Below are 24,891 nucleotides of genomic sequence, written 5' to 3'. Positions count from 1 at the left end.
TACTGCTTCCCCGTGATTATAAGGACGATTGTATTATATACGGTTTGCTAACGCACTGCTCGAATCATGGCTTCTGCAGTTGATGGTCACCTTGCTACTCTCGCTGGTATTTCTCTTTCCCTCGCCGCCATCACGGCACTTAGGCGGTTCATCAAGAAGCAACAGAATAACCCTTCTTTTCCACCTGGCCCAGTGCCGCTCCCACTGTTAGGGAACGTCTTATCTGTTGACGCTCAAGAGCCTTGGCTGACTTATACGAAATGGGGTACCGCGTATGGTACGTGAACAGATAGTATAAGACATATGTACTGCAAATCATCATATCAGGGGACTTGGTCTTCGTGCGAATTCTAGGCCAGGAGATGGTCGTGGTCAATTCCGAGCATATGATTGCAGAAGCCTTATTGGACAAGCGTTCTCGGATTTACTCCGATCGACCATACCTAGCCACACTCGAGCCGTGCGTTCTTTCAGTATTCTTCTACTTAACTAGTCCGAGGTTCTTGCAGATATGGCTTGTCAGTGAACTTTGCATTCATAGGTTATGGGGATGAATGGCGTCTCTGCCGACGACTCTTCCACCAAACTTTCCGCCCTGAGTCTGCAGTAAAATTTCGTCCGATGCAGATCAGGCGAGCTCGTGAGATAGTCGTCAACCTAGTTGATGACCCTCAACGTTATCATGACCACTTCGCAACGTCAGTAAATGATCTTTACAAATTGAACGATTATTCACCTGTTCACAGATTCTCTTTATCTGTTGTGATGTCAGCTGTATATGGCTACGATATCAGCGCTCGTGATGATCCCCTGGTGCAGATTGTGGTAAAGGCACTGAATCCGAGCTCGGCCGTGTTAACCCCAGAGAGAGCGTTGATACTTAAGACCTTCCCCTTCTGTGAGCTCAACTCTCCTAGATGAGAAAGCGTCAATGCGACATGCATTTTTTTGGAATGTAGTACTAAGGTTACCTGACTGGTGCTGGGGATCCTCGATCAAGCGTAGTGCTCGAGCTTCGACCGAGCGCGTCAATGAAATGGCCGACTTGCCATTTCAATATGTGCAGCAGCACATGGTGGGTTATCTTGGTTCCAGGCATTGATTCGACCCTTACCAAGACCGACAGCTCGTTCCTCGCCCAATCTTCAATGGTTGCAGAAAATTTGCGACGGATGGAGACGCAAGAGGAGGCATCCAAACCTGCATTCGAGAATGCCTTAAAGAAAGCAGCCACTAGTGCTATTTCGGGTGAGTAAGCTTCCTCAGAAGCAACGCTGTGCTCTCGATATATGCCAATATCACACAGCTTCATATGAGACGGTAAATGGGCAACTTCATCGTGTTGTCCGCTCTTTATTCTTGTTACAGACTTCGGCAGTCTTGATGGTTTTTGTTTTGGCCATGGTATTATATCCAGACGTGCAGAAACGCGCGCAAGCGGAAATCGACTCAGTGGTTGGAAGAGAACGGCTGCCGACGTTCGAGGACAGAGTATCACTACCCTACATTGGTGCAGTTGTGCGAGAGACTTTCCGATGGCAGCCCGTTTCACCTCTTGGTATGCTTCCCCGCCAAGTGATCTGGCCTGTGCTGAAGATAATGTTATAGGCGTATCACACGCTACCTCGAGTGATGACGTATATGATGGCTATTTCATTCCAAAAGCATCAACACAAGAATCATTTATAATATCACGCATCAGGCGCAATCATCACGTACAACACATGGTCCGATATGTTCCTTCCAGCTTTTGTGACACTGACTCGATTGTAGGGGCATTACACGGAATGAAAAGCGGTACCCAGACGCATCTCGTTTTATACCAGAGAGGTTCATCGATGTTAATGGCGCGTTGACAGATGATGACCCCGCACAATACTTTTTCGGCTTTGGTCGGCGTGTATGTCCAGGTTCCTTGAGTTATTTTAATCCTAGAAAAGATTCGCTGACATGTAGACTTTAATCAGGGCGATATACTGCTGATGCCTCCGCGTGGTCTGCCATTGTGACTATGTTGGCCGCATTGGACATTTCTTCTGCCAAAGATGACCAGGGCAAAGCGATCAGTTTTACTCCCACGTTCATCACGGGACTGGTTCGGTACTCGACTCGGACTTCCTTTCCACTTGTCACTAACACTTTTGTTGTTTCAGCTACCCTGCTATCTCCCCTTGCAGGATTTCAGTACGGTCCCACATTCATTCAGACCTTGTAAACGGTTGGAGAACTACCGAGTTTTGAAAGAAGGGGTGATGACAGTTTGGCTCTTCCGTGGTCTGATTGGGGCACTAGAGGAGTAATCGATCAAGTATGTGCTTCTAATGTATAACAGTCAGCAGTCGTGATGAACAGAAAGGTATCATATTATCCGGTGTGTCTAGGTGTTATGTTGAGGGTATTGTGATGCTTCAGTGACGACGTGCCAGTATATCATAGCGCACCGCATGATCTGTATTACATAGTTCATATGCGTGTCCACGACATGCCCCGGTTCCTTGTTGAATGACTGCCAGCAACAACCGTATCATGTGATGTCAGCATCTTGCTAGCGAAAGCGCGCGGAGGGAGCAGCAGCGGCATCAGAGACCGTGGGAATTGAAGTTGATTGAGCTTGTCAGCTGGAGAACCGATCATGCTAACACTGACAGGGCACTAGTACAAAACCCATAACCTATCAGTAAACGGTTGAACCGGTGAGACTAGTGACGGCCTGTTACGATTCCGAAATAGATCGGGTCTCTGTGTTGTGACCATTTGACTGACGTGCTCAGTGAACTTGCTCGCAAAGTACAAGCTGAGTATTTTCTTTGTATTGTCCTCGATACTTGTTTTGACACTCGCGCCCACAACGTCCTCCTTCCCTTTCCGACTATCTCCCACAAAGACCATGCAAAGAGGGCAGTGAAAATAACACATGACGCAAACATGACGCCTTTCTCCGACAAAGTGTGTGGAGTCCCAACTTTATCAGTCGAATCGTAACAAGATAGGGGGCCGATCTACTTCAGGTCACGGCAGCACCCGCCGGTGAGGACATTGTGTTCTTTCCAGTGCATTACGATACAAAGTAATATATCTAACATAACGTCATGTATAGGAAAGAGATTAGGATTTCGGCTTACAAAATATAGGTATGTCAGTTAGCTCACCGGAATTTGCTGATCGCGAGTCAAGACATTGCAGCCTTGTTGCAGCCGATCTCCCGCTCTTTACTCTAGACAACCTCTACTGACGCTTTCATACCTTTTTTCGCATATGAGCGAGCAAAGAGGTTGCTTATGTATGTATTGGAGCGCAAGCCGCCGAGCTGACAGGTAAGATCCAGTTAGTTCGATTATCACCTGACAATTTGTGGAGTACTACTGACCGTAATCCGAGTTTAACTAGCCCCCGCCGGCCGCCACCACTGTCCCTGTGGCGAGGACTAGTGTGATATTCGCGTCATCACCAAGCGTCCAAACAAAACAAAACGAGGATGCGAAAGTATATGAGGAATCCATGAAGTGCAGGGGGGTTAGTATCGAACGGCACTGAACGACGGAACCTGCACAGAATCCAGATCACTAGGATGGATACTTCCAATTCCCATGAAATCATGGCAAACGAGACAACGCCTCTGGTACCTACCAAGAGCTCGAAAAAACCTAAAACACCCCTTCCAAAACTTCAGATAGGCATACTTATGTCGCTACTCCTTGCGGAACCCATCGCCTCGACATCTATATTCCCATACATCAATCAGGTATGGTTTCGCAATCACGATACTTCTTTTCGATGTACATCGTTGATACTGTTTTTCTTAGCTGATCAGAGAACTCGGAATCACTGGGGGCGACGATGCGGCTGTAGGATATTATGCTGGAATCATTGTAGGTGTTAGGATTATGACTTGCGAAGGGCATGCAAGTATGGTTCGCTCATCGGATGTGATTGGCAGGAATCTCTGTTTTTTGTTGCGCAGGCACTGACGGTGCTGAGGTGGAGTAGGCTGTCTGACCGCATCGGGCGCAGGCCGGTGTTGGTAATCGGACTCTCGGGTGCTTGCATATCGATACTGTGCTTCGGCCTCTCAACGACATTCTGGAGTCTTGTCATTAGGTGTGTCTTCAGCTGAAGGAGATGTGCGATGCTGATATGCTAGGTTTACCTAGCCGCTGCTTGTGCGGTTTTCTAAATGGCAATGCAGGAGTTATGAAGACTATGATGGGAGAATTGACGGACTCCACAAATATGGCTCAGGCATTCGCCTTGTTTCCAATTGTCTGGTGCATTGGAAGCTTTATCGGGTAAGCGGAGCAATTGATTATGGAGATAGCAAATAATGAATTAGCATGTCAGTCCTTTAATGGGCGGAACTCTTGCGCGGCCGCAAGATCGTTGGCCTGCATTATTCGCCAACGCCTTTTGGGAAAAGTTTCCATACTTTCTGCCATGCGCAGTGGCAGCCTGTATGTTCGTCCTAATTCTTTTTATGATGTCAATCTTTTTAGAAGAAGTATGTTTCACACACCTGTCTTATCGTACACGTTGCTCACGATCGGCAGACATTACCGACAAAGCGTCGGCCAAAGTCGACATCGGCTATGCTCGGTATTTCAAGTGATGAACTACTGCCTCAACAATCCGTGGCATATACGCCCTTGCGATCTCTGCTCACGCCTTCCGTTGTTATTCCGCTTGCAAACTACACTCTGCTTGCCTTGCTTGACATTTCTTTCATTGTCCTTTTGCCACTGTTGTTTTCGACACCTACTCATCTTGGCGGTCTTGGATTTGATCCTGCTACTATTGGCTCATGGATGGCGTTGTTTGGGGTCACGAATGGTATCTTTCAAGGACTATTCTTCGCTAGGATCGTCGATTGGATTGGTCCGAAGCGTTTATTCTGTGTCTCAGTGTCGTGCTACGCACCACTCATGGCTATGTTTCCAATAATGTCGTGGATTGTACGTGCAAGGGGAGAAGTCGATCATGCGATTACGTTTGCCTTGATTTTCCTTATAGGTATACAAGTTGCATGGGATATGGGATATGGTGCGTGTTGTAATGAGACCGTCTCGTTACAAGTAACTCACTCAATTGCAGCGGCCATTTTCATGGTTATCACAGCCTCTGCTCCTACAAGCAACGTCCTTGGCGCCATCAATGGCCTCGGCCAAACCTCTGCGTCGGCAGCTCGTGTCGTTGGTCCTGCCTTGGCGACTTCGCTCTTTGCTGCGTCGAAGGAATACAACCTTCTAGGAGGAAATGCAGTTTTTGTCGTCTTGATTGTGTTGGGTGGTGGATTGAGATGGCTGGCATCCCAGTTGCGAGATGAAGTACAGGACAAGGATGAGTGACAGGTGACTTACAAGAGGAATTGATATATCTGATTGCATTATTGTAGGATCTGTATTTATCACTCTGTAGATATTGATTGCACCGGATTCTGGCAGAATGATACTGTATAATAGGCCACTCATCACCGGTTTCCACTCAACGTTCCTGTTGATGAGTTTTCTGCAAGTGTCAGACACGTCCGTCGAAGTACGACCAACTTAGGTGTACAGGGAACCCGTAGATAACGCGTAATGTACATGAATTGTAAACTACTCTTATATACTGTAAAATATTGGTACTTTCTGTCGCAAATTTCCTAAAGTGGTTGCAATGAGGTATTCTTGAAATGAATTTGCAAGGAATCTTGCTATATTTCAATATATTGCAACAATATGGCAACCAAATTGCAACATGCCGTACCATTGCAAGGCCCGTTGCAATCTGTTGCAATGCCATTTTAACTACATTTCTATGGCAATTTTAAGTACGACTCTATTATTTAAACCCATTTCAAAGGCCATTTTGCCTTTGAACCTTGAAATGCCTTACAAGGCGTTGAAATCTAAATTAGGAATTTCTGACATCGGTCGGGTTTCTACATAGCTGAAATATTACAAATTGCGCAGCGCGCTTTGTCAGTCTTGAGCTCTTCCTGTTGACATCAGGGGTTAGAATCATGCCTCATACAACATTCCATCTGGATCTCCATCTCTCGGCGAAATAAAATAATAACAGCGAAAGCATCTCTACCAATCACATGAGTGCGCTAGTGAAGTCGGTCTGTAACATGCGTAAGTTATGTGAGTGTTCATTACAGTGGTGCATCTAAAACTTGAAAGTGCTCGTCGAGCGGAGTTTTATTTACCCGAGTATGTAATGCTGCTATGTGAGCAGCTAGGACTTTCGCTTCAAAAGTAAAGTTTGTCTAGCAGAAAATGGATATATTCCAGAGATTCAACAATTATCAGAGGTACACTGATTATCTATCTAGTAGTAGATTATCTAGTAGTACTACTACTATCAGGAAGGTGCTAATCAACGTGCATGCAAAGCCGTCCCCAGAGCAATCATGTTCTGCTTTACGGACAACGAAGCAGCATGTAGCGTAGGCATGTCGCGGATGATCGTATTGTGGGTCTGAATTGCTTTGTACTCCGTTGCCGACAAAGATGCTGGTGAAAATTGTACTGACTTATATACACCGTCTTGGAACTCTAGTAGAGTGTTATGGACCGCAGCGCCCCCGATTGAGAATAGGTCGTCGAACTTGTCGAGCTCATCGAAGTCGAGCGCTTCGTGAAGATGAGTGGTCCAGAGGGAATTACAGATTGTCTCGATGACGGTGGGGTGGTTGACAGGGGACATGATTGTAGGATCTTTCTGAAAGAAGCCAGTTTAGCAACCTAAGAACGAAAGCAAAGTAAATGGACTTACAAAGAGATAGCGGTGGTTGACGAGAAGTGGGGCAACAGTAGTCTCTCTATGGTCAGTCAATGATCTTGTGTCTCTGGCTTCAAGAGAAAGAGAATAGTGGTTGAGAATGAGCCATTGCGCCTCCTTCTTGAAGACTCCACGCACGGTCGTCGTGATCCCTGATAGCTGCTTCCAGGTCTCGGCGCAATCCAGTATTTGCGAGGCCGTCAATGATACGCCCGATACTACATGTCCCGCCACCTCCAAAAATGCTTCCTCAGCCATTTCAGTATTGTGTTCCATCGTGGGCATCACATTCTCGAGGAGCACCTTTCTGTGCATCACCCGTTTCGCCTCCTTCTTCACATCTTTCAGCTCTTTATCCTTCAGCTGCCAGGGTCCAGGATCAGCATTAGGCTGAGGGCTGGATGGTGTAATGGGTGCCAGTAGTTGTTGTCGGGATGGAATTGGCGCTGTAACAGATACTTCGCTTGTAGGCTACATTTGTAAAATAAGAACAAAAATAAAACCAGATTCAGAAGACTTACCCTGATGACGCCAGTTGTAATGAGTTGCCCTCGTTGGCTCTCTGCTGGATGGCGGCGCGGATTGTATACGAATACAGTGCGGATTCCAGGAACATTGGTGCCTACTTGGGCTGCACAATGAGCCCATTGGCGCTTGAGGTGTTCTCCTCGCATTTGATTGAGACCTCTGAACCTTGAGCGTGTAGTGTGCTCGAGTTCCTGGATTCCAGGAGGTATGAGATCTTCAAATGTTGGTACATTTGGTAGATAGTTGTACGTGTCTGGTGATGGGGGTGAGCAGGTTGCTGGCTGGATGATGGCACGCTAAGTTGGTTGTCAAAGTGCGGGTCACGAGGGGGACTGGAAGGCAGCAGATAATCATACTGCATTTGTGGTGGAGGGTAATAGGGAAGGGGTTGATAATGTTGAGGAACGGGGTCATGGTCTGGCTGAGGGTAATATGGAAGGGGTTGGTAGTGCTGAGGAGCACCAGGGTCCCCATAGTGGGGCTGAGGGAGATTGTCGTATGAAAGTGGTTGGTGGTCCTCCCGGTAGGACCTGCGCTGATTGTTTCATGCTTCCTCCTCCTCCTCCTCCTCTCCTTCATTGTCATCGTATCGTTCCATCATTGAGAGGTCGTTGTACAAAAGCGGGGGCTGGGTATACAGTGGCTCAAAAAAGTGTCCCAATGTTTGTAGCTTTTCATGTAATTGCTATATCATGTGTCGAGACGTGGGGATATGACTAAGCTATAGGGAGATGTCGGAAAGGTCTGCATCTCAGCTTCATTTCGGTTCCCTATACCGTGGGAAACTAATGACATTATGTGAAGATATGAGTATTTTAATTTGATGACTCATTGGGACACTTTTTTGACTTTGAGTTTTACTAATGTAATCTCTATAATTCTAGTACTGTGTGTGACCTCCTTCTGCTCCAATCACTTCTGCCACTCTTCTAAACATATTCTCTATCAATTTTGGGTATTTCTCTTTGGTGATTCCATCATACTCTGCTGTAACACTGTCTCATAGTTGGAATAGCCCCTACAGTGAATCTTGATATGCTACAAGTAATTTCTTGAGTGATTCTCAGGGGTATTCAATATGGTTGATGTCTTGGGTCTATGTTGAACATGATATAATAGTAATATTATGGTCTTTAAGTTATTTGGTAGCCAATCTAGAAGGTTGCTCTATAAGACTTAAGATCTCTTAATCACTATATTCTAATTGGAAAGACTGCTGATGCTAATAAAGTGATTAAATTGATTATTTCCATCATTCCTATGACTATCTCTACTCAAATAGTCAGACAGACTCTCAAGACAGCCCATCTTAAAGCTATAATCAAGAAAAACAGATTCCTCTGTCTCCAACCTATAAAAATAAAAGACAAGATGCTACTTTCAAGTACAAATATCGGACTGCTAATAGCTGAAAGAGGTTTATCTAGTTAGATAAGGTTAAAATCAATAGGATGAAATCATATGGCAAGGAATTTATATTAAAATAGATAAGACAATCATTAAGATAAAGAAAAGTTAAATAAACACCTTAAGTTTCAAGACAAAACTTGATGGTATAGGACTATATGAGATAAAATGGAGTGGGAATCTTCTATGAAGCAAAGGGGAGGATGAATACAGAGTAGTAAATACTCATTTGACAGGAGTGTCTGCTAAGAAGCATGCAGAAGTTATGAGTTAATGAAGAAGATACTGTTTTGTGATAAGACAATGACCCTAAGTATACCTCTAAATAAGCCACCAATAGCTTGCAAACCATGATATTACTATTCTATCATGTTCAACATAGACCCAAGACATCAACCATATTGAATACCCCTGAGAATCACTCAAGAAATTACTTGTAGCATATCAAGATTCACTGTAGGGGCTATTCCAACTATGAGACAGTGTTACAGCAGAGTATGATGGAATCACCAAAGAGAAATACCCAAAATTGATAGAGAATATGTTTAGAAGAGTGGCAGAAGTGATTGGAGCAGAAGGAGGTCACACACAGTACTAGAATTATAGAGATTACATTAGTAAAACTCAAAGTCAAAAAAGTGTCCCAATGAGTCATCAAATTAAAATACTCATATCTTCACATAATGTCATTAGTTTCCCACGGTATAGGGAACCGAAATGAAGCTGAGATGCAGACCTTTCCGACATCTCCCTATAGCTTAGTCATATCCCCACGTCTCGACACATGATATAGCAATTACATGAAAAGCTACAAACATTGGGACACTTTTTTGAGCCACTGTATGTAATCACCTGACGGATGATCCACGCTGCAACGGTGTACCTGTTCCACTTGCAATTCGCCAACCTGCTGGTCCAGGGGAGGAGCGCACAGCTCATTATCATGAAAACTCGGGATCTATCTATGGTTTTCACCAACCAAACTCCTTTGAGCATATGAAGGCTCATGACTATGAAGCTCATCGTGCACATAACGTGTACTACCCATTTGCTGACAGGGAGGAATGGGAGTTAGCAAAATTTCTTAGTGACAATCTTAACCAGGGTCAAATTACTAGGTTTCTGAAGCTATTGTGGGTCAGTCGGCTTGAATGACCACCTATTGAATTATCACTAATGACATACAAGCAGGTTAAGTCAGAAACACGGAAACCACTGGCGTATAAGTCTGTGCAACAGATGTTCACCTTCATGGATGCCCTGCCAAAGGGACCGAAATGGCACTGTACAACCATTCATACCGAAGGTTACATCACCACCCATCCTGTACACCTAATCTGGCGTGATGCCCTGGAGGTGACGCGGCACATTTTTGATAACCCGGTATTCGCCAACGATATGGAGTTTGATCCATTGTCATATCCCGTATTCCGGACCTACATCCGATAATATTCCCACGCCTCATCCGGACCTTCGGATGCCTTATCCATATCTCCAGTCCTCTACCCATCCGGATCCCTGCACCTCTGCACATCCACATCCACACATCCAGATCCAGATCCCTTTACCTCTGTATATCAGACCTCTGTACCTCTACAGCTAGCCTGCTTCATTCAGCCTTTGTCCTATTGCCCTAATGTCATATCCCATACATCCATGCATCTCATCCAGACCATACCCGATCTGGTCCGGTCCAATCCAATATACGATAAGCTACTTAATTCATTTCCTGTGCATATAACGTTAACACAGCCTATCCGGTATTTCCTTGTTCCCGGTATCTCGGTTATACTTACTACCGGTATGCTTACTGATCCATTAACCTATGCTTCATTTCCGACTCACGTTTGACAACTTTGCTTATGCTTCGTACATAGCCTCGGACCTTTGCTTATTGATCTTTCTGATAGTCACTTAGTATATAAACTCTTGTATATGTCCTGTAGTTCCTCAGTCTGAATATCATATTAGTCCTTGCATTAGTCTTCACTCTAAGTCCTCATATCAGTTCTAGTCTTCCAACTTAGTTGTTATCCATCTCAGGCCTAGGGAGTTTCTCCCTAGGCCGGAGCTCTACTTATCCGATACTCCACTCATCCGCTCATCCAATCCTCCATAGTTTCCGGAAGTTCATCCGGATCTTTCCCATGGTCCTCCGGATCTATTCTGCTTCGGACTTTGTCCTTGCAGCCTTTCCTCTGTTTACTTCTACTCAGGACAAGTCCCGAGTAGCCATTATACATATCTGTATCAGGACGAAACCTCATCATAATTTCCGGAAGTTCCTCTGGAACTTTCCCACACTCATCCAGAAGTTACTTGCACCTGTCCGGAAAGTCCTTCCGAAGTTTCCCGTGCCTTCGGACGTCTTCGGACTTTCTTCGGACACCAATCTGAAATTAAGGGCACATACTCGGGTAAGGGGCGCAGCACACGAGCTGAAGCCAAGCCCCTCAGAATCAGTCCTACCCTTTGTGCACAGTCTTAACATCCATATGAGATCCAGGTCAATGGAGAATGAGAATATGGTGAATGGATGTCCTGCTCGTGGGCTCATGGTATTCAGGTATATAATAGTGCACTTTATTCTATAGATTTTACCTAATGATAGCCATCCTCCTCTTAGGACCAGCTCCCATCGGGTGCTACTATTGTTCCAATAGTTCTTGCTTCTGATAAAACCCCGGTCACCCGCCAATCAGGTGGGCTCGAGATGCATCCTATGTTTCTCACTACAGCCAACATTCGATCGGACATCCGCATGAAAGCTACTTCACATGCATGGTCATGCATCGCGTATATGCCTATCCCACAATTCATTTGTCATCCAGACTTCTGCTCACTCTTGCAAGCCCGTGTCTGGCACTGGTGTGTAGATATTGTTTGTGAAAACCTTAAAATCACCACTGCAACTGGCACAAGCATGGTGGATCCATCTGGTCACTCGCGCTACACATTCACCCCCCTTGTCACGTACACTGCGGACCTCCCCGAACAGCAGATGATTGTGTGTGTCAGTAAGAACGCATCACCCGTTACCTTGGCTACCCAGTCACAGTTTGGGGATGGTGTATCATACCCTCCTCATCATGGGAATATCACGATTGAAGCGCTGCACCGACTTTGCCAACACGTGGATCCCTGGAAGGTTCAAGAATTCCAAGAGGAAGCCAAATCACTTTACCTCAGCGGGGTCCAACTTCCCTTCTGGCACAACTGGCGCTTTAGTGATCCTGCATATTTCCTTGCACCTGACATCCTACATACACTCCACAAATTTTTCTTTGACCATATCTTCAAGTGGTGCAAGGAAATTCTGGGGGCGGATGAGCTCAATTCGCGCTTTCATAGACAGCACAAACATATTGGCACTCGTCATTTTTCCCAAGGTGTGTCGCACGTCCAGCAAATGACTGGGTGGGAGCATCAGGATATCCAGCGCACAATTGTTGCTACACTTGTGGGTGTTGCTGATGCGAACTTTATCCAAGCAATCTGTGCACTTATCGATTTCATTTACCAAGCTCAATCTCCAACTTTCACTCCGTCCTCAATCACTGCTATGACATCCTCACTCGAAGAATTCCATCGCTTCAAAAGAGCTATTATCAGCACTGAGGCTTGCAGGGGGACCTCCGGTCCTATCAAGCACTTTGAAATACCTAAACTCGAACTTCTCACTTCATTTGCTCAAGCTATCCCTAATCTTGGCGCCCCAATCCAGTTTACATCTGAGACCAGCGAACGCATGCTGATCACGCATTGCAAAGGTCCTTTTACACGCACTAGTCATCAGCGTGCAAGCTTTACGCAGCAAATTGTCCGCCTTTTGGATTGGGAAGACACAGCATGCCAATTCGACTTGTATGCTCTCCTCCGCTCAAAATCGTTGTCCATCAATAATCTGATCGATAATGAATTTGAGGAAGTTGTCGACATCGACCTGGCGTTTGATTGGATCATGCACATCTCTCCCGAGGAAGTTTCTCATTTTCATGGTCCCTGTCCCGTCCACAACCATTTTCTCAAGGGGCTTCTTTCAGAAGATAGCCATGTCACATTCCATGTTACTGTTTCTAGTGATCTGGCTGACAAGTCACCTAACTTTTTGGCACGGTTATATCATCTTCCGAACTTCCCTAATCTACTTCATGCCTTTATTGAGCGCATCAATGGGTCAGGGTCCCACTTTCAAATGTGTCTCCTTAAGGTTTGGAACAAATTCCATCTACAGTTACATTCAGACCTGCACCCACGTCTTGTGATGCCAAGCCAACAAGTACAAGCATATCCACCGTCCGGAGCGTATCCCCTTGGAAATTGTGATATGGTACTCCTGCGGACGCAGAATGATGGTGAGACACCAATGTCTTATTAGCATCGTTGTACTAACCCGATCCTCTAGATCAAGTCGTAGTTGCACAAGTTCGAATGGTATTTAGCTTGTCAACGAGGGGTTCTGCACTGCCTCCCGGACTTTCTGAGCCACTTCTTTATGTGCAACTCTTTGAAGTGATCTCGCGTCCGCAGGATGATCATGCGGTTATGATGTACCGTGTCAAGCGACGGTTCAAGACTGGTTCTGATAGTACATGAGCGAGGCTTGGAATGATTATACCGCTTGTTGATGTCACTCATGTGATCAAGTTGATTCCTGAATATGGTCAAAGAGTTAATCGTGATGTTACTGCTGCGACATCCTTGGAACTTTATGATACCTTCTACCTCAACAGTTTTTCAGACAAGGAATGGTATCACACATTGCATGCAGATTTTTATTAGTTTGTTTCATCCAACAGTGTACCAGTAGTAGTAGGAATTATATTAGTGTGATGTTATCAGTTCACTATCTAGGCAACGATAAGATGTGCAGACACAATAACGCGAACTTTGTAGATCTCTGTGACTTTACCTCACCATAAGCCATCTCCAACCAATCGGATGCTTCAGGGTGCAGGTCGTAAGTCACCAAACTTCTTTGACAGCTTAAGCGACTTAAGCGAGAACTTGGGTACTTTTGAGTGTGTAGTGCCCTGTTAGCATTCCGAAGTAGATCGGCTCCCAACAGGGTGGGAAACACGATAAACGATAAACGAGTTTTAATTGGCTGACTAGTCCCTGAACGGATCAATTACATCAGCGGTGAAGACCTCAACCACCGCTCGGTAAGCATATTTCCTCATCATTCTTGAGTCGAAGCTCACCGCCCTTCATGCAGACCTACTCTGCGCTGTCTTGCCACGTTCGCATCACCCCCTCAACACTCATCACCGAGCCACCTGATGATCAGTACTTGATATTGACATCCCCGACTTCAACTCCCATAGTGCTGCCAGCTCTGACGCCACCAACAACAATCACCACTGCTCCAAATTCTGCTTCCAAGACCTGCAGCACCAATTTGGCTTCCTCATCCTTGTGTCCCACCCTCTCCCACAAAACTTGGATGTGTAGTGCAGTCTCTCCTTCACAGTATCTTGCTATTTACATATCATGAAATTTTAACTATGAACCAACTTAATTTTTCGTGACTGCTTGACTGAGGGAGCATTGAGATGAAGATGCCATATACAAATTATGACTACAAATATTCGACAGGAACATGTATATAGACAGTAGGGTAGTATGCACGAGGTGGGAGTACAAGAAAAAATCCAGGATGCAGTGGAACACTGGAAATCACTGAAGAAAAATATGAAGGTGAGGTAGCGGTAAGAGTCAGCTGGTGGGGAAAGACAAGTTGTCGACGACGAACGCGAAGGGGACCTGACGCTAGATCTTGACGCGGACGTGCTGCCTGGTCGTGATGCGCTGTTCCGAAAAAATTTAACCGGCTGCGACGGCATACTTCATGGTGAGGCGGGCGTGGAATTGGTGTTAAGGGTTATAAGGAGGACGCAGAGAGGTGGCGCCATTCATGAACACTAGGGTTGGAAAAAAAGGCAGAGACCGCGAGCTCGACGAGTAGGACAACGAAGACATGTAATTAGGACAATGAAGACGACAATACATGAAAAAATATTCATACCTTTCTCCGGCACAGTTTGCGGGGTCCAACCTTTACTAAATAACGTCAGTCGAATGCTAACATGGTTTCTGAAACATAAGTGGGACTCACAGTAGCTTTTGGGAAACTCGCTAAAGCTCGCTAAACTCGGGTCGAGTTTGCAGGAAACAGCGGCTGAAAAGCTACATAATACTCGGCGCGCATCGGCACAATAGCGGAGTTAGAAACGACACTTGTGCATTTTCAAAGGTTGTGATACACAAAATGAGTAAATTAGATAGAGTAGGCAATCCGAGATATGTACTTGTGAGGAGTAGTGATAAAGTAGATCCCCCCAAGGCGCTTTGTATTTGAACTGACGTATATCAATAAATTTGTGAAAATAAACGAAGTCCACTGAGATTAGGGTGCATGCCGTAGGTGGGGAGCACCGGAGGGAGCTGAATAAGGCTCACTGCCAGAGGGAGCAGGCTGAGGTTGCGTGCCGGGGGGAAGAAGCTGAGGCTGAGTGCCGGGTGAAGGAGGATGATGAGTGCCGGATGACTCACCTCCAGTGTGATTGAGACCGTTGGTAATTGTTTGATGCTTGACGGCTAGCGAGAGATTGAACTCCTTGTGCGTCTCCACACACTATGAAATAATAAGCATAGAGAAATGTGCAACTAGACAGAGTGACGTACCTTCTGGAGATAACGGTAAACATCCCTCGTCAACTTCTTGAACAGCATGCGGAATAGACCAGCGAGTAGAGGACCATCCAGCTCTCTCCGTTCAAGAGCAGCGAGAAGTAGTCTGTGGATCGTAAGATATGACGCCGAAAGCACGGAGAACTGGATCTTTGCCTTCATGTTGTCGATGGTGTCTGATGACTCCATCTCCAATGTGATGGTCTTGACGAAGATCTGCATACCGCCACGAAGACGGAGAACAAGGTGGAGTGAGGACGGCGATAGTAAAGTCTTTGTGCCGGAGGAGATTGCAAATGAGAGCCTGGATAAGAACGTGTGTGAACGGTGAAAGTAGAACACATTCGTTTGGCAGATCGTCGAGGGATAGCACAGATCTGTGGAGCTGGTGCACCCGTGGTCGTCGTTGACGTCGTGGATGTAGGTCATGAGGTGCATCTAGGCTTGACCTAGGCTGTGAGCTGGACTTGACCGGAAATTCCCGAATTTTTAAACTCCGCCGTAACCAACATCATATCAGCCAGCGCAAAAATAGGGGAATTGATCCCTCGAACCTCACTATGCCTCGTCCAAGCAACCGTGCACAGATACTGCATGACCTTGACATGGCTGCGCTTGCCGTAGCCAGGGCCACTTATGAGCACGTAGTGCAAGATACCTGTTCTAGTACAGACTCTCTCTCAAGCCCCTCTTCTGATTCGGAACTTGGCGATTTCATGAGCATCATGGCTATCACACCTCCTTCACCTATTTCACCATTCCTTTCCGACTTTTCTGAATCAGACTTCGACTCATCCAGCGATGAAGCTGATCGTATTACAGCTCGTTATAACCGCCTTCAAGACCAGATTGCTGCTCTCCGGGATGAGGTGGAAAAGGCATGTATACTCCACTGCCCTGACGAGCCTATGCCACGAGCCAGTCAGCTGCACCTCCTTGTGCATTTTGGGGAACATTGTCCCCACCTTTTTCGGCAGAAGCTACGTGTCGAGCCTGAAATCTTCGATGACATCCTGGATTTAATCTCTGACGATCCCATCTTTCACAACAACTCACACAATTCCCAACTCCCCGTCTCTATCCAGCTCGCCATTTTTCTCAACCGCGCAGGCCACTACGGTAATGCCATAACGGTGGAGGATGTGGCCCAGTGGGCAGGTATTAGTGTTGGATCAGTTGTGAATTGTACGAACCGTGTTATGGTTGCACTGCTTGATCAGCATGATGCATTCATGAGTTTCCCTCCTCCTGACTCAGAGGATTTCCAGCACGCCCGGGAGTATGCAGCCAAAACTGTTTGCCCTGAGTGGCAGAATGGGATTCTAGCTGTGGATGGCTCCACAATTAATGTGTATCAGAAGCCTGGTTTTCACGGTGAAGTTTTTTTTGATAGGAAGTCAAGATATTCCCTTGGCTGTCAGGTGTGTTTCCTTCCTGTCTGTCTCCTGTTTGTAATTAAATTAAGTTATAGGCCATCATTATGCCCCATAATCTTCTTATAGTCGACTACGCTCTTGGTCACCCTGGAAGTGTCCATGATGCCTATGCTTTCAGGGCCACTCGCCTTTATCAAGAACACGCCACACTTCGAGAACATGCCACACTTCTTCCTGACGACCACTGGGTCTGGGCAGATAGTGCATATCCTCTGGAGCCCTGGTGCATCCCCCCTTTCAAGAAACCCCGCAATGGCAGGCTCACAAACAATCAGAGGACATTTAATTATCACCTTTCTTCAGTTTGTATTTTTTTCTGTTGCAGTTAATTTCTGATTTAAAATTTATTTAGATCCGAGTTCGTGTAGAACACGCCTTTGCAGCTCTCAAAGGACGCTTTCAATCTCTTAGGGACCTTCGACGGAATATCCATTCAGAAAATGACCTTCGTACGGCCGTTCATTGGATCCAATGCTGCCTAATACTCCATAACATGATCATTAGGCTAGAAGAAGCTCGAGGATGGAATGAGGACACTGGTACAGTAGCATGGGCCCATCAGCAGGGCAGAGGCATGATAGATGAGGAGTTTGAAGCCCCTGATGGTAACCAGGTGGTTGGTGACAGATTGTATGATGGCACACCAGGTCAGGCTTCCCGCGCGAAGTTGATGGACCTACTACTTGATAGCCCCACGTCGAGAGCACAGCGCCGAGAAGGATAGGGAACTCACACAATCAATCACACAGCACATAAAGTTCAACATATAGTATTAACAAGACCTACATACATGACATGAGGGAAGGGGGCAACAGGGCAACATACTATGATGATAGGTAGAAGAGTAGCTACAGGAATGTCAAACAACAGAACTAGAAAGACAAAACACGACGCGACACACAAATATAACTAAAATTGGAATGATGACATACATTGTGACAGCGCGCGAACCTTCAAGGCCCACCTGTGAGCTGGCGGTACTGGATCTTGAGGCGCAGCAATGCTGCCTCCTCAGCATGCGCTTTCGCCGACAACTCATGCATCCTGGCCTCCGCTTCGCGGAGGCGGATCTCAGTGTCCTTCGCCTCTTGCGAACGTTGATGGACGGTGGCGGCATCCATGCGCTCGTCCTGGCGCTCAGCTTGGAGGAACCGGTGTTCGTTTTCCTGCCGGGTGAGATTGAGCTTGGCCATGTACCGATCGTTCTTGAGTTCCTCGCAGAGAGACCTGGGACAACTTCTCCGACTTGATACTCCCGATCTCGTCGGTGATGGCGCCAACTTGGCTCAAGATGTCCGAGCGCGCCTTCTTCGACGGCCGACCCTTCCCCTTCTCAGAGCCCGCGGACTGCGACGTCGGAGTCGTCGACATCGCGACTGACGGCGTCGATGTCGGTGTCGACCGCGAACGCGAAGACCCCGACAGAGGCTTGAGCGACCCCCCGCTCACGCGTCTCATAGGGTCAGGGGTGGCAAAGGCAGCGCGGCTATCGCGCTGCATTGTCTGCGGCTTCTCGGGGAGTTTGAATTCGGTACGAGGAGGGGGGGTGATAGAAGGCGATGGGGTGGATGGGGGGAGCTGGCGTTTGTGGGTGGACTGGCACCTGGGGGGGCTGTTGAGGTCCGTGATGTTCTCGCCGTAATCAGCCGTCACACGGGACCCAGTTATGCGCACGTCGTCGTCGTCGTCGTAGTCCATTCCCCCGTCCTCATGATTGAGGGGGGAAAAGAGCTGGCCTTGGCCAGGATGAGAGTGGGGGACAGGTGTTTGGATGTGATGGGGGGTGGGCGCTGAAGGGTGGGCGCTAGGCGCATAGTGAGGCAGGGCGCTAGGGCCAGGGTGATGGACGTAGCTGCCATAGCTAGCGCCAAGGACATTGGAATGGGGGGCAGGCTGAGCGCTGAGAGGAGGGGGCTGGGCACTGAGATGAGGGGGCTGGGAACTGAGAGGAGGGGGCTGGGCGCAAGGCGCCCAGCCCCCAAACTGAGCACTGGGAGGAGGGGGCTGTGCGCTAGGCGCATAGCCCCCATATCGAGCGCTTGAAGAGGATGACGCACTACCGGCAGTGCTCACCTGCACGAGGGAAAAGTATTTGGACGCATGGTCCACCCCCGGGGCCGATGATATTGTCTTGAGGGACAGGGCTGGGTTCCCCCCAAGGATAGCAGCGAGGTCGTCATACCAGGAGAATTCCTCCAAGATTTGCGCTATGAACATAGTCAGTAGTAAAATTAAATTAAACAAAGCACGTACCGTGCAAATTTGCTGCAGTCGTTTCATCAAGTGGCGTGACGCCAGCGCCCGTCGAATGTAGTTTATCGTGGAATTCACGATATTTTTTCCTCAGGCTGTAATGGAGATAAGTTTACATACATACAAAAAAAAATAGGAGGGCACTCACCCAGAGATATGGCTGTTTGTGGAGTCACGGAATCTTTCAGGATCGTCGGGATAGTAGTTCGCATATTCGGGATCGTTCTCAAAGACAGACTTTGCGATGATTTGGCAAATGGATACCTTGTCTTTGGCCGAGGGGCGATCACCGTCAGCGTGCGACTTATTGTCAGAGTAGAATAGGACGCGACAGTCAGCAGGATGTGTGCGAAGATGTTCCATGATTTTTTCGGTGCGCCTAGGGTCAGCTTGCCACTGGACACTGAATTTGGGGGCGCGCGCTTGGTCTTGACCGCTAGTACAAGTACTAGCGGTCGAACGTACTCGCGATCCTCGAGCTTTCCCTTTCCCACGAGTGGTATGTGGCTGGGTGGGTTCCATGGTGGGTACGACCTTCCGCGAGTAAGTGTGCAAGGCTTTGAGTCGCGCAGAGCGACGAGGACGTGGTGGTCGAGAAGCAGGCATAATTTCGAAGTCCGCCGTCATGCCGAAGGGTGCCGCATGTCTTGCGCGTGTTGGGTGGGCGCTCGGCCCAGCTTTATCCGAGTTTAGCGGGCTTTAGCGACCTTTAGCGATTTTCCCAAAACCTACCGTGAGTCCCACTATAGAGAGCCGATCTATTTCGGAATGCTAACAGGTCACACATCACTCGGTACTTTTCAGATGACTGGGCCTATAGCTAACCGTCACGGTGATCCGAGTTTAACTAGCCGCCGCCACTGTCCCCATGGCAAGGACTAGTGTGCAATTTGCCTCATTACCAATCGTCCAAACCAAACAAGGTGAGAATGCGAAAGTATATGAGGAATCCATGAAGTGTGGCAGGGACAGTAGTATCAAACGGTACCGGACGACGGAACCTGCACAGAATCCAGATCCCCAGGATGGATACTTCTAATTCTCATGAAATCGAGACAACGCCTCTAATACCTGTCAAGAGCTCGAAAAAACTTAAAACGCCCCTTCCAAAACTTCAGATAGGCATACTCATATCACTGCACCTTGCGGAACCCATCGCCTCGACATCTATATTCCCGTACATCAATCAGGTATGGTTTCGCAATCACGATACTTCGTTTCGATGTACATCGTTGATACTGTTTTCCTTCTTAGCTGATCAGAGAACTCGGAATCACTGGGGGTGACGATGCGGCTGTAGGATATTATGCTGGAATCATTGTGAGTGCCAGGATTATGACTTCCGAAGTGCTTGCAAGGATGGTTCGCTCATCGGATGTCATTGGCAGGAATCTCTGTTTTTTGTTGCGCAAGCACTGACGGTGCTGAGGTGGGGAAGGCTGTCTGACCGCATTGGGCGCAAGCCGGTGTTGGTCATTGGACTCTCGGGTGCTTGCATTTCGATACTGTGCTTCGGCCTCTCAACGACGTTCTGGAGTCTTGTCATTAGGTGTGTCTTCAGCTGAAGGAGATGTGTGATGCTGATATGCTAGGTTTACCTAGCCGCTGCTTGTGTGGTCTTCTAAATGGCAATGTGGGAGTTATGAAGACTATGATGGGGGAATTGACGGACTCTACAAATATGGCTCAGGCATTTGCCTTGTTTCCCATTGTCTGGTCTATTGGAGGTTTTATCGGGTAAGCGGAGCAGTTGATTATGGAGATAGCAAATAATGAATCGGCATGTCAGTCCTTTAATGGGCGGAACTCTCGCGCGACCGCAAGATCGTTGGCCTGCATTATTCGCCAACGCCTTTTGGGAAAGGTTTCCATACTTTCTGCCATGCGCAGTGGCAGCCTGCTTGTTCGTCCTAGCCGTTTTCATAACGTCAATCTTCTTAGAAGAAGTAGGTCCCACATACCGTCTTATCGTACACGTTGCTCACGATCGGCAGACATTACCCACAAAGCGTCGACCAAAGTCGACATCGGCCATGCTCGGTATTTCAAGTGATGAATTACTGCCTCAACAATCCATGGCATATACGCCCTTGCGATCTCTGCTCACGCCTTCCGTTGTTATTCCGATTGCAAACTACGCCCTGCTTGCCTTGCTTGACATTTCTTTCCGTGCTCTTTTGCCACTGTTGTTTTCGACGCCTACCCATCTTGGTGGTCTTGGATTTGATCCTGCTACTATTGGCTCGTGGCTGGCATTGTTTGGGATCACGAGTGGTATCTTTCAAGCATTATTTTTCGCTAGGATCGTCGATTGGATTGGTCCGAAGCGTGTATTCTGTGTCTCAGTGTCGTGCTACGTACCACTCATGGCTATGTTTCCGATAATGTCGTGGATTGTAGGCGCAAGGGGAGAAGTCGATCATGCAATCACGTTTGCCTTGCTTTGCCTTACAGGTATGCAACTCGCATGTAATATGGCATTTGGTGTGTATTGTAATGAAACCGTCTGTCATTACAAGAAACTCACTTAATTGCAGGGGCTATTTTCATGTTTATCACAGCTTCTGCTCCCACAAACAATGTCCTTGGTGCCATCAATGGCCTCGGCCAAACCTCTGCGTCGGCAGCTCGTGTCGTTGGTCCCACTTTGGCGACTTCGCTGTTTGCTGTATCGAAGGAGCACAACCTTCTAGGAGGAAATGCAGTTTTTGTCGTCTTGATTGTGTTGGCCGGTGGATTGAGATGGCTAGCGTCCCAGTTGCCAGATGAAGTACAAGACAGGGATGAGTAAGAGGTGACAGGAATCGATATATCTGATTGCACTGTGTTTATCACTATGTAGTTATTTATTTGATTTAGAGATATCATATTGAAGTTCACCATGGTGAGCCATGTTCAGCATCAGAAAAACCCTCCGGGCCTATGTGAATAAGTACACGGATCATCATGCCTTTTACATTTATTGGATCTTAACGCACAACGGCATCTGTTTTTGCATCTTTCTTGTCTTGTCGAATCTCCATTTCCAAAATGCATCCGACTTTTCGAAGACCTTTGATCCGCTTGCCGAGTAGAAAGCCCAAGAGATTCGTTGTTTTCTTGATGTATGTTAGTTTAATCCTAGAAAAGATTCGCTGACATATAGACTTGGTATATTGCTGATGCCCTCCGCGTGGTCTGCCATTGTGACTATGTTGGCTGCATTGGATCTAAAGATGACCAAGGCAACATGAAATCAACAAATCTTCGATTCATTTTCCTTGCGTTTCCCCCGGAGTTCCGTGGCGCCCACCCAATGCTTAGCGCTTAGCGTCCGAAGTCAACATAGCAGCAAACATTGCCTCGAGGGCCGTCGAGGCCCACCCTTTATCCGACTTCTTGTCTTACTTTGATCATTAATTTCAACTATTCACCACATTCAATTGGGGAACCCAGAGTCCAGGTCATCCCTCCTCCAGACATCGAGACACCCAACGAAACAAATACTGCTGAGCGCCGGGTAAGTGGTTCATGTTCATGAAGTTGAAACTCAATGATGATCCATCCTTTCTCTAGGGCCGACCCCGTGGCAAAATCTGTCGTTACTGGGCAAGGTTTAGAATGGTGTTATCAAAAAGATTTCCGTAAGTCGAAATCAATACTCAGTCTAGGGATAGTGCTGATATCCTACACAAGCGCTCAAAGTTCAACGATTCACGCAGCCGCGACCCCGTTCAAGTAGGTGGCATTTCGATGTCTGCTCTCTGTTTAACTTCTACTGGCTACACTGGGCTCAGGATACTTTTGCTGTTGTGCAACAAGGCGCCGATCTCCAATCTGTGAACAAGGCACTTCAGGATACCGGTCATGGTGCAGATCAGATGAAACAAAGCTGTGGACATGCGAGACTCATGTTATCTGCAGGCAAAAAGGGACCAGCAGCGCTCGATAATATAGACAGTATAGGGACCACTTATCTTCAACCCCGTAAGATATTCGACACTGACCGGGACGATAGCAAAGGTATGTTCTCTCTCTTTCTCTTTAGAACTAGATCAACACCGTTCTGCAGGTGCATCCGTATGCAAAGATGGCGTTGGGCATGCTTTCTTGCGCATCAAAAGTACGTTTTTCTTGCCGTTATTCGTATTCGCTGCTCACTGTTCTGCACGCAGATAATTCTTGCTCAAGCGGATCGTGACGAAGCGGTACTTGAATACTACAAGAAGTTGGGTCAAGTGTATGGCTTCATAACGCAAGACGACACGCTTCTCAAGATTTCGTTAATGAGGGACATCTTTGGACAGATCTCTCAGCAGACCCTAGAATGCGCCAGTTTCATCAGGGATTACTCAGAGAAGAAAGGCTTTTGAGTCTCCAACAACTCGTTGCACTTGGCAGATTTTCATTCTTATCATAGGGGAGAGACTCGGAAACAATATCGTCTCGGAAACAAACGACACGATACAACAGTATAATGATGTGTTGGATGTGCTCATGCAGAACTTCCGCGACCAAGTCACTCGCGACGTAGCCACCTATATTCACGATACAAATAAGGATTGTATTTGCTTCTGACTCGACATCATGGGGTGGATCAACGACAGCAGAGACGATGTTCCACGTGTGCTATGGCTAGTCGGACCTGCCGTAATGGGTAAATCAGCCATTACGATTGCCAGCTCGTTCATCGGGGTGGGCGGACTTGGTGCTTGTTACTGCTTCGACCGAAACACGGGATCGCCACAAAAAGGCTTTCTCTACTATCGCGCGAGACCTGGCTGACCATCATCCGGAGATGAGACGAGCGTTAGCGCATGCAGTCAAGAATCAAATTGCGCTCAAGACTACACCGGACATTATACAGCAGTGCCACGCAGAAGCTTTCCGAGTTACCCGTGGGGCCCGTCGTGATCGTTATCGACGCACTGGACGAAAGTGGGTGGCGAGGCAGTGGAGACACGTAGTGACCTTCTTCGCATTCTTTCCGGTAAACTTCGAGACCCAACCATCACCCATATCACGAAACTCCCAAAGAACTTCCGGATCATAGTCACCTCCCGCCCGCTTCGCGACATTTAGGATTCGTTTGCGCGCGCTCAACACATTCGAAGGATTTCCATGAACGACAATTTCACTAGAAGTGGTTGAACGCGATATCTGCACCTACGTATCGGAGAAATTAGAAGGGCTTCGGATTTTTGGGAGCAAAGAGTTAACAGCCCTCGCCCAGAAAGATGATGGTCTTTTCGAGTGGGCACGTCTTGCTTGCAAATACATCGAAGCACCTCCTCTCGGCTCATCTTCTGTTCAGTTCTTCAATGTCATCGTGTCCCGCGATGGTGTCGAACGGGGGCACTTGATTTTGAAGCAGATCATACCAAAGGACAGATACAGACCCCAAGTCTCAGCAAACACAGTCAGCGATGTTTCGTTCCGTAATGGGACAAATTCTTGGCACACCTCCTATGACGACCACACATTTGTGCTGGATGGATAATGGGATCCAATCGTCGGCTCTTAGTATTCAGGGTACCACCGGCTTCTCGAGAACCATTTTATACTTCTCCGACTGCATTAGTGATACCCAAAAATGGTGTTGAGCTTGATTTGAGTCGTGTGGCACATGGCACACACTGGCAGGACTGCTACAAGGAGTGAGTCTCCAGTGTTTTCCGTTCCTCGCAGTTAATCAACTCGATCCTTATAGCTCTTCATCACGATAGCCTCGTTCCGGTAAACTAATTGAAGGAGATGCCAGAGACACTTTGTGGAGTACGATATGGAGTGTACAGTTAACCTATCATCTGTTATATATATACGTAGCGTTGCATTC

General features: G+C 47.2%; 8 protein-coding genes across 8 annotated transcripts; 6 read left to right on the top strand and 2 right to left on the bottom strand.

Moving 5' to 3' along the window:
* Nucleotides 1–66: 66 nt before the first annotated feature.
* Nucleotides 67–2,531, top strand: F5891DRAFT_1238149 (cytochrome P450; the record flags this gene model as incomplete). The annotated part of the gene is made up of 11 exons (XM_041369674.1): nt 67–277; nt 328–460; nt 510–698; nt 747–898; nt 960–1,075; nt 1,119–1,248; nt 1,307–1,320; nt 1,369–1,558; nt 1,609–1,727; nt 1,796–1,910; nt 1,968–2,531. 11 exons carry the CDS (start codon nt 67–69, stop codon nt 2,213–2,215), a joined length of 1,617 nt encoding a protein of 538 aa, XP_041232037.1. The 3' UTR covers nt 2,216–2,531.
* Nucleotides 2,532–3,562: 1,031 nt separating this feature from the next.
* On the top strand, nt 3,563–5,613 carry F5891DRAFT_1100989 (major facilitator superfamily domain-containing protein). Its single transcript, XM_041363575.1, has 7 exons — nt 3,563–3,742; nt 3,804–3,869; nt 3,938–4,098; nt 4,152–4,286; nt 4,339–4,495; nt 4,545–5,034; nt 5,086–5,613. Exons 1-7 carry the CDS (start codon nt 3,569–3,571, stop codon nt 5,337–5,339), a joined length of 1,437 nt encoding a protein of 478 aa, XP_041232036.1. The 5' UTR covers nt 3,563–3,568; the 3' UTR covers nt 5,340–5,613.
* A 741-nt stretch (nt 5,614–6,354) lies between these two features.
* On the bottom strand, nt 6,355–7,866 carry F5891DRAFT_1181870 (uncharacterized protein; the record flags this gene model as incomplete). The annotated part of the gene is made up of 4 exons (XM_041366075.1): nt 6,355–6,699; nt 6,754–7,230; nt 7,281–7,540; nt 7,644–7,866. The coding sequence occupies 4 exons, from the start codon at nt 7,864–7,866 to the stop codon at nt 6,355–6,357; spliced, it is 1,305 nt and encodes a 434-aa protein (XP_041232035.1).
* Nucleotides 7,867–9,690: 1,824 nt separating this feature from the next.
* Nucleotides 9,691–13,476, top strand: F5891DRAFT_1125401 (uncharacterized protein; the record flags this gene model as incomplete). Its single annotated transcript, XM_041363966.1, has 6 exons — nt 9,691–9,831; nt 9,886–10,109; nt 10,814–10,844; nt 11,321–13,049; nt 13,100–13,262; nt 13,296–13,476. The coding sequence occupies 6 exons, from the start codon at nt 9,691–9,693 to the stop codon at nt 13,474–13,476; spliced, it is 2,469 nt and encodes an 822-aa protein (XP_041232034.1).
* Nucleotides 13,477–19,220: 5,744 nt separating this feature from the next.
* F5891DRAFT_975260 (uncharacterized protein) lies at nt 19,221–19,703 on the bottom strand (the record flags this gene model as incomplete). Its single annotated transcript, XM_041376495.1, has 1 exon — nt 19,221–19,703. One exon carries the CDS (start codon nt 19,701–19,703, stop codon nt 19,221–19,223), a length of 483 nt encoding a protein of 160 aa, XP_041232033.1.
* Nucleotides 19,704–20,101: 398 nt separating this feature from the next.
* Nucleotides 20,102–22,031, top strand: F5891DRAFT_1137487 (MFS general substrate transporter; the record flags this gene model as incomplete). Its single annotated transcript, XM_041364833.1, has 7 exons — nt 20,102–20,266; nt 20,331–20,396; nt 20,465–20,625; nt 20,679–20,813; nt 20,866–21,022; nt 21,071–21,560; nt 21,614–22,031. 7 exons carry the CDS (start codon nt 20,102–20,104, stop codon nt 21,865–21,867), a joined length of 1,428 nt encoding a protein of 475 aa, XP_041232032.1. The 3' UTR covers nt 21,868–22,031.
* A 481-nt stretch (nt 22,032–22,512) lies between these two features.
* Nucleotides 22,513–23,656, top strand: F5891DRAFT_1002415 (uncharacterized protein; the record flags this gene model as incomplete). Its single annotated transcript, XM_041360247.1, has 8 exons — nt 22,513–22,575; nt 22,632–22,699; nt 22,727–22,793; nt 22,853–23,042; nt 23,074–23,078; nt 23,110–23,178; nt 23,231–23,428; nt 23,476–23,656. Coding segments are annotated over 7 exons (660 nt in total), but the record flags the coding sequence as incomplete, so codon positions are not given.
* Nucleotides 23,643–24,555, top strand: F5891DRAFT_1181864 (uncharacterized protein; the record flags this gene model as incomplete). Its single annotated transcript, XM_041366074.1, has 4 exons — nt 23,643–23,679; nt 23,738–24,045; nt 24,109–24,142; nt 24,197–24,555. The coding sequence occupies 4 exons, from the start codon at nt 23,643–23,645 to the stop codon at nt 24,553–24,555; spliced, it is 738 nt and encodes a 245-aa protein (XP_041232030.1).
* Between the last annotated feature and the right edge of the window lie 336 nt (nt 24,556–24,891).

The sequence above is a fragment of the Suillus fuscotomentosus genome (assembly GCF_016647785.1).
Source record: "Suillus fuscotomentosus strain FC203 chromosome Unknown F5891scaffold_4, whole genome shotgun sequence".
NCBI lineage: Eukaryota > Fungi > Basidiomycota > Agaricomycetes > Boletales > Suillaceae > Suillus > Suillus fuscotomentosus.
This window is presented reverse-complemented; position numbering and strand designations above follow the sequence as displayed.

Coding starts and splice junctions, on each gene's coding strand:
- F5891DRAFT_1100989 (XM_041363575.1), top strand. CDS start 3,569: ATGGATACTTCCAATTCCCATGAAATCATGGCAAACGAGACAACGCCT. Junction 4,496..4,544: donor TGTCAATCTTTTTAGAAGAA/GTATGTTTCACA, acceptor CACGATCGGCAG/ACATTACCGACAAAGCGTCG. Junction 5,035..5,085: donor TGCATGGGATATGGGATATG/GTGCGTGTTGTA, acceptor ACTCAATTGCAG/CGGCCATTTTCATGGTTATC.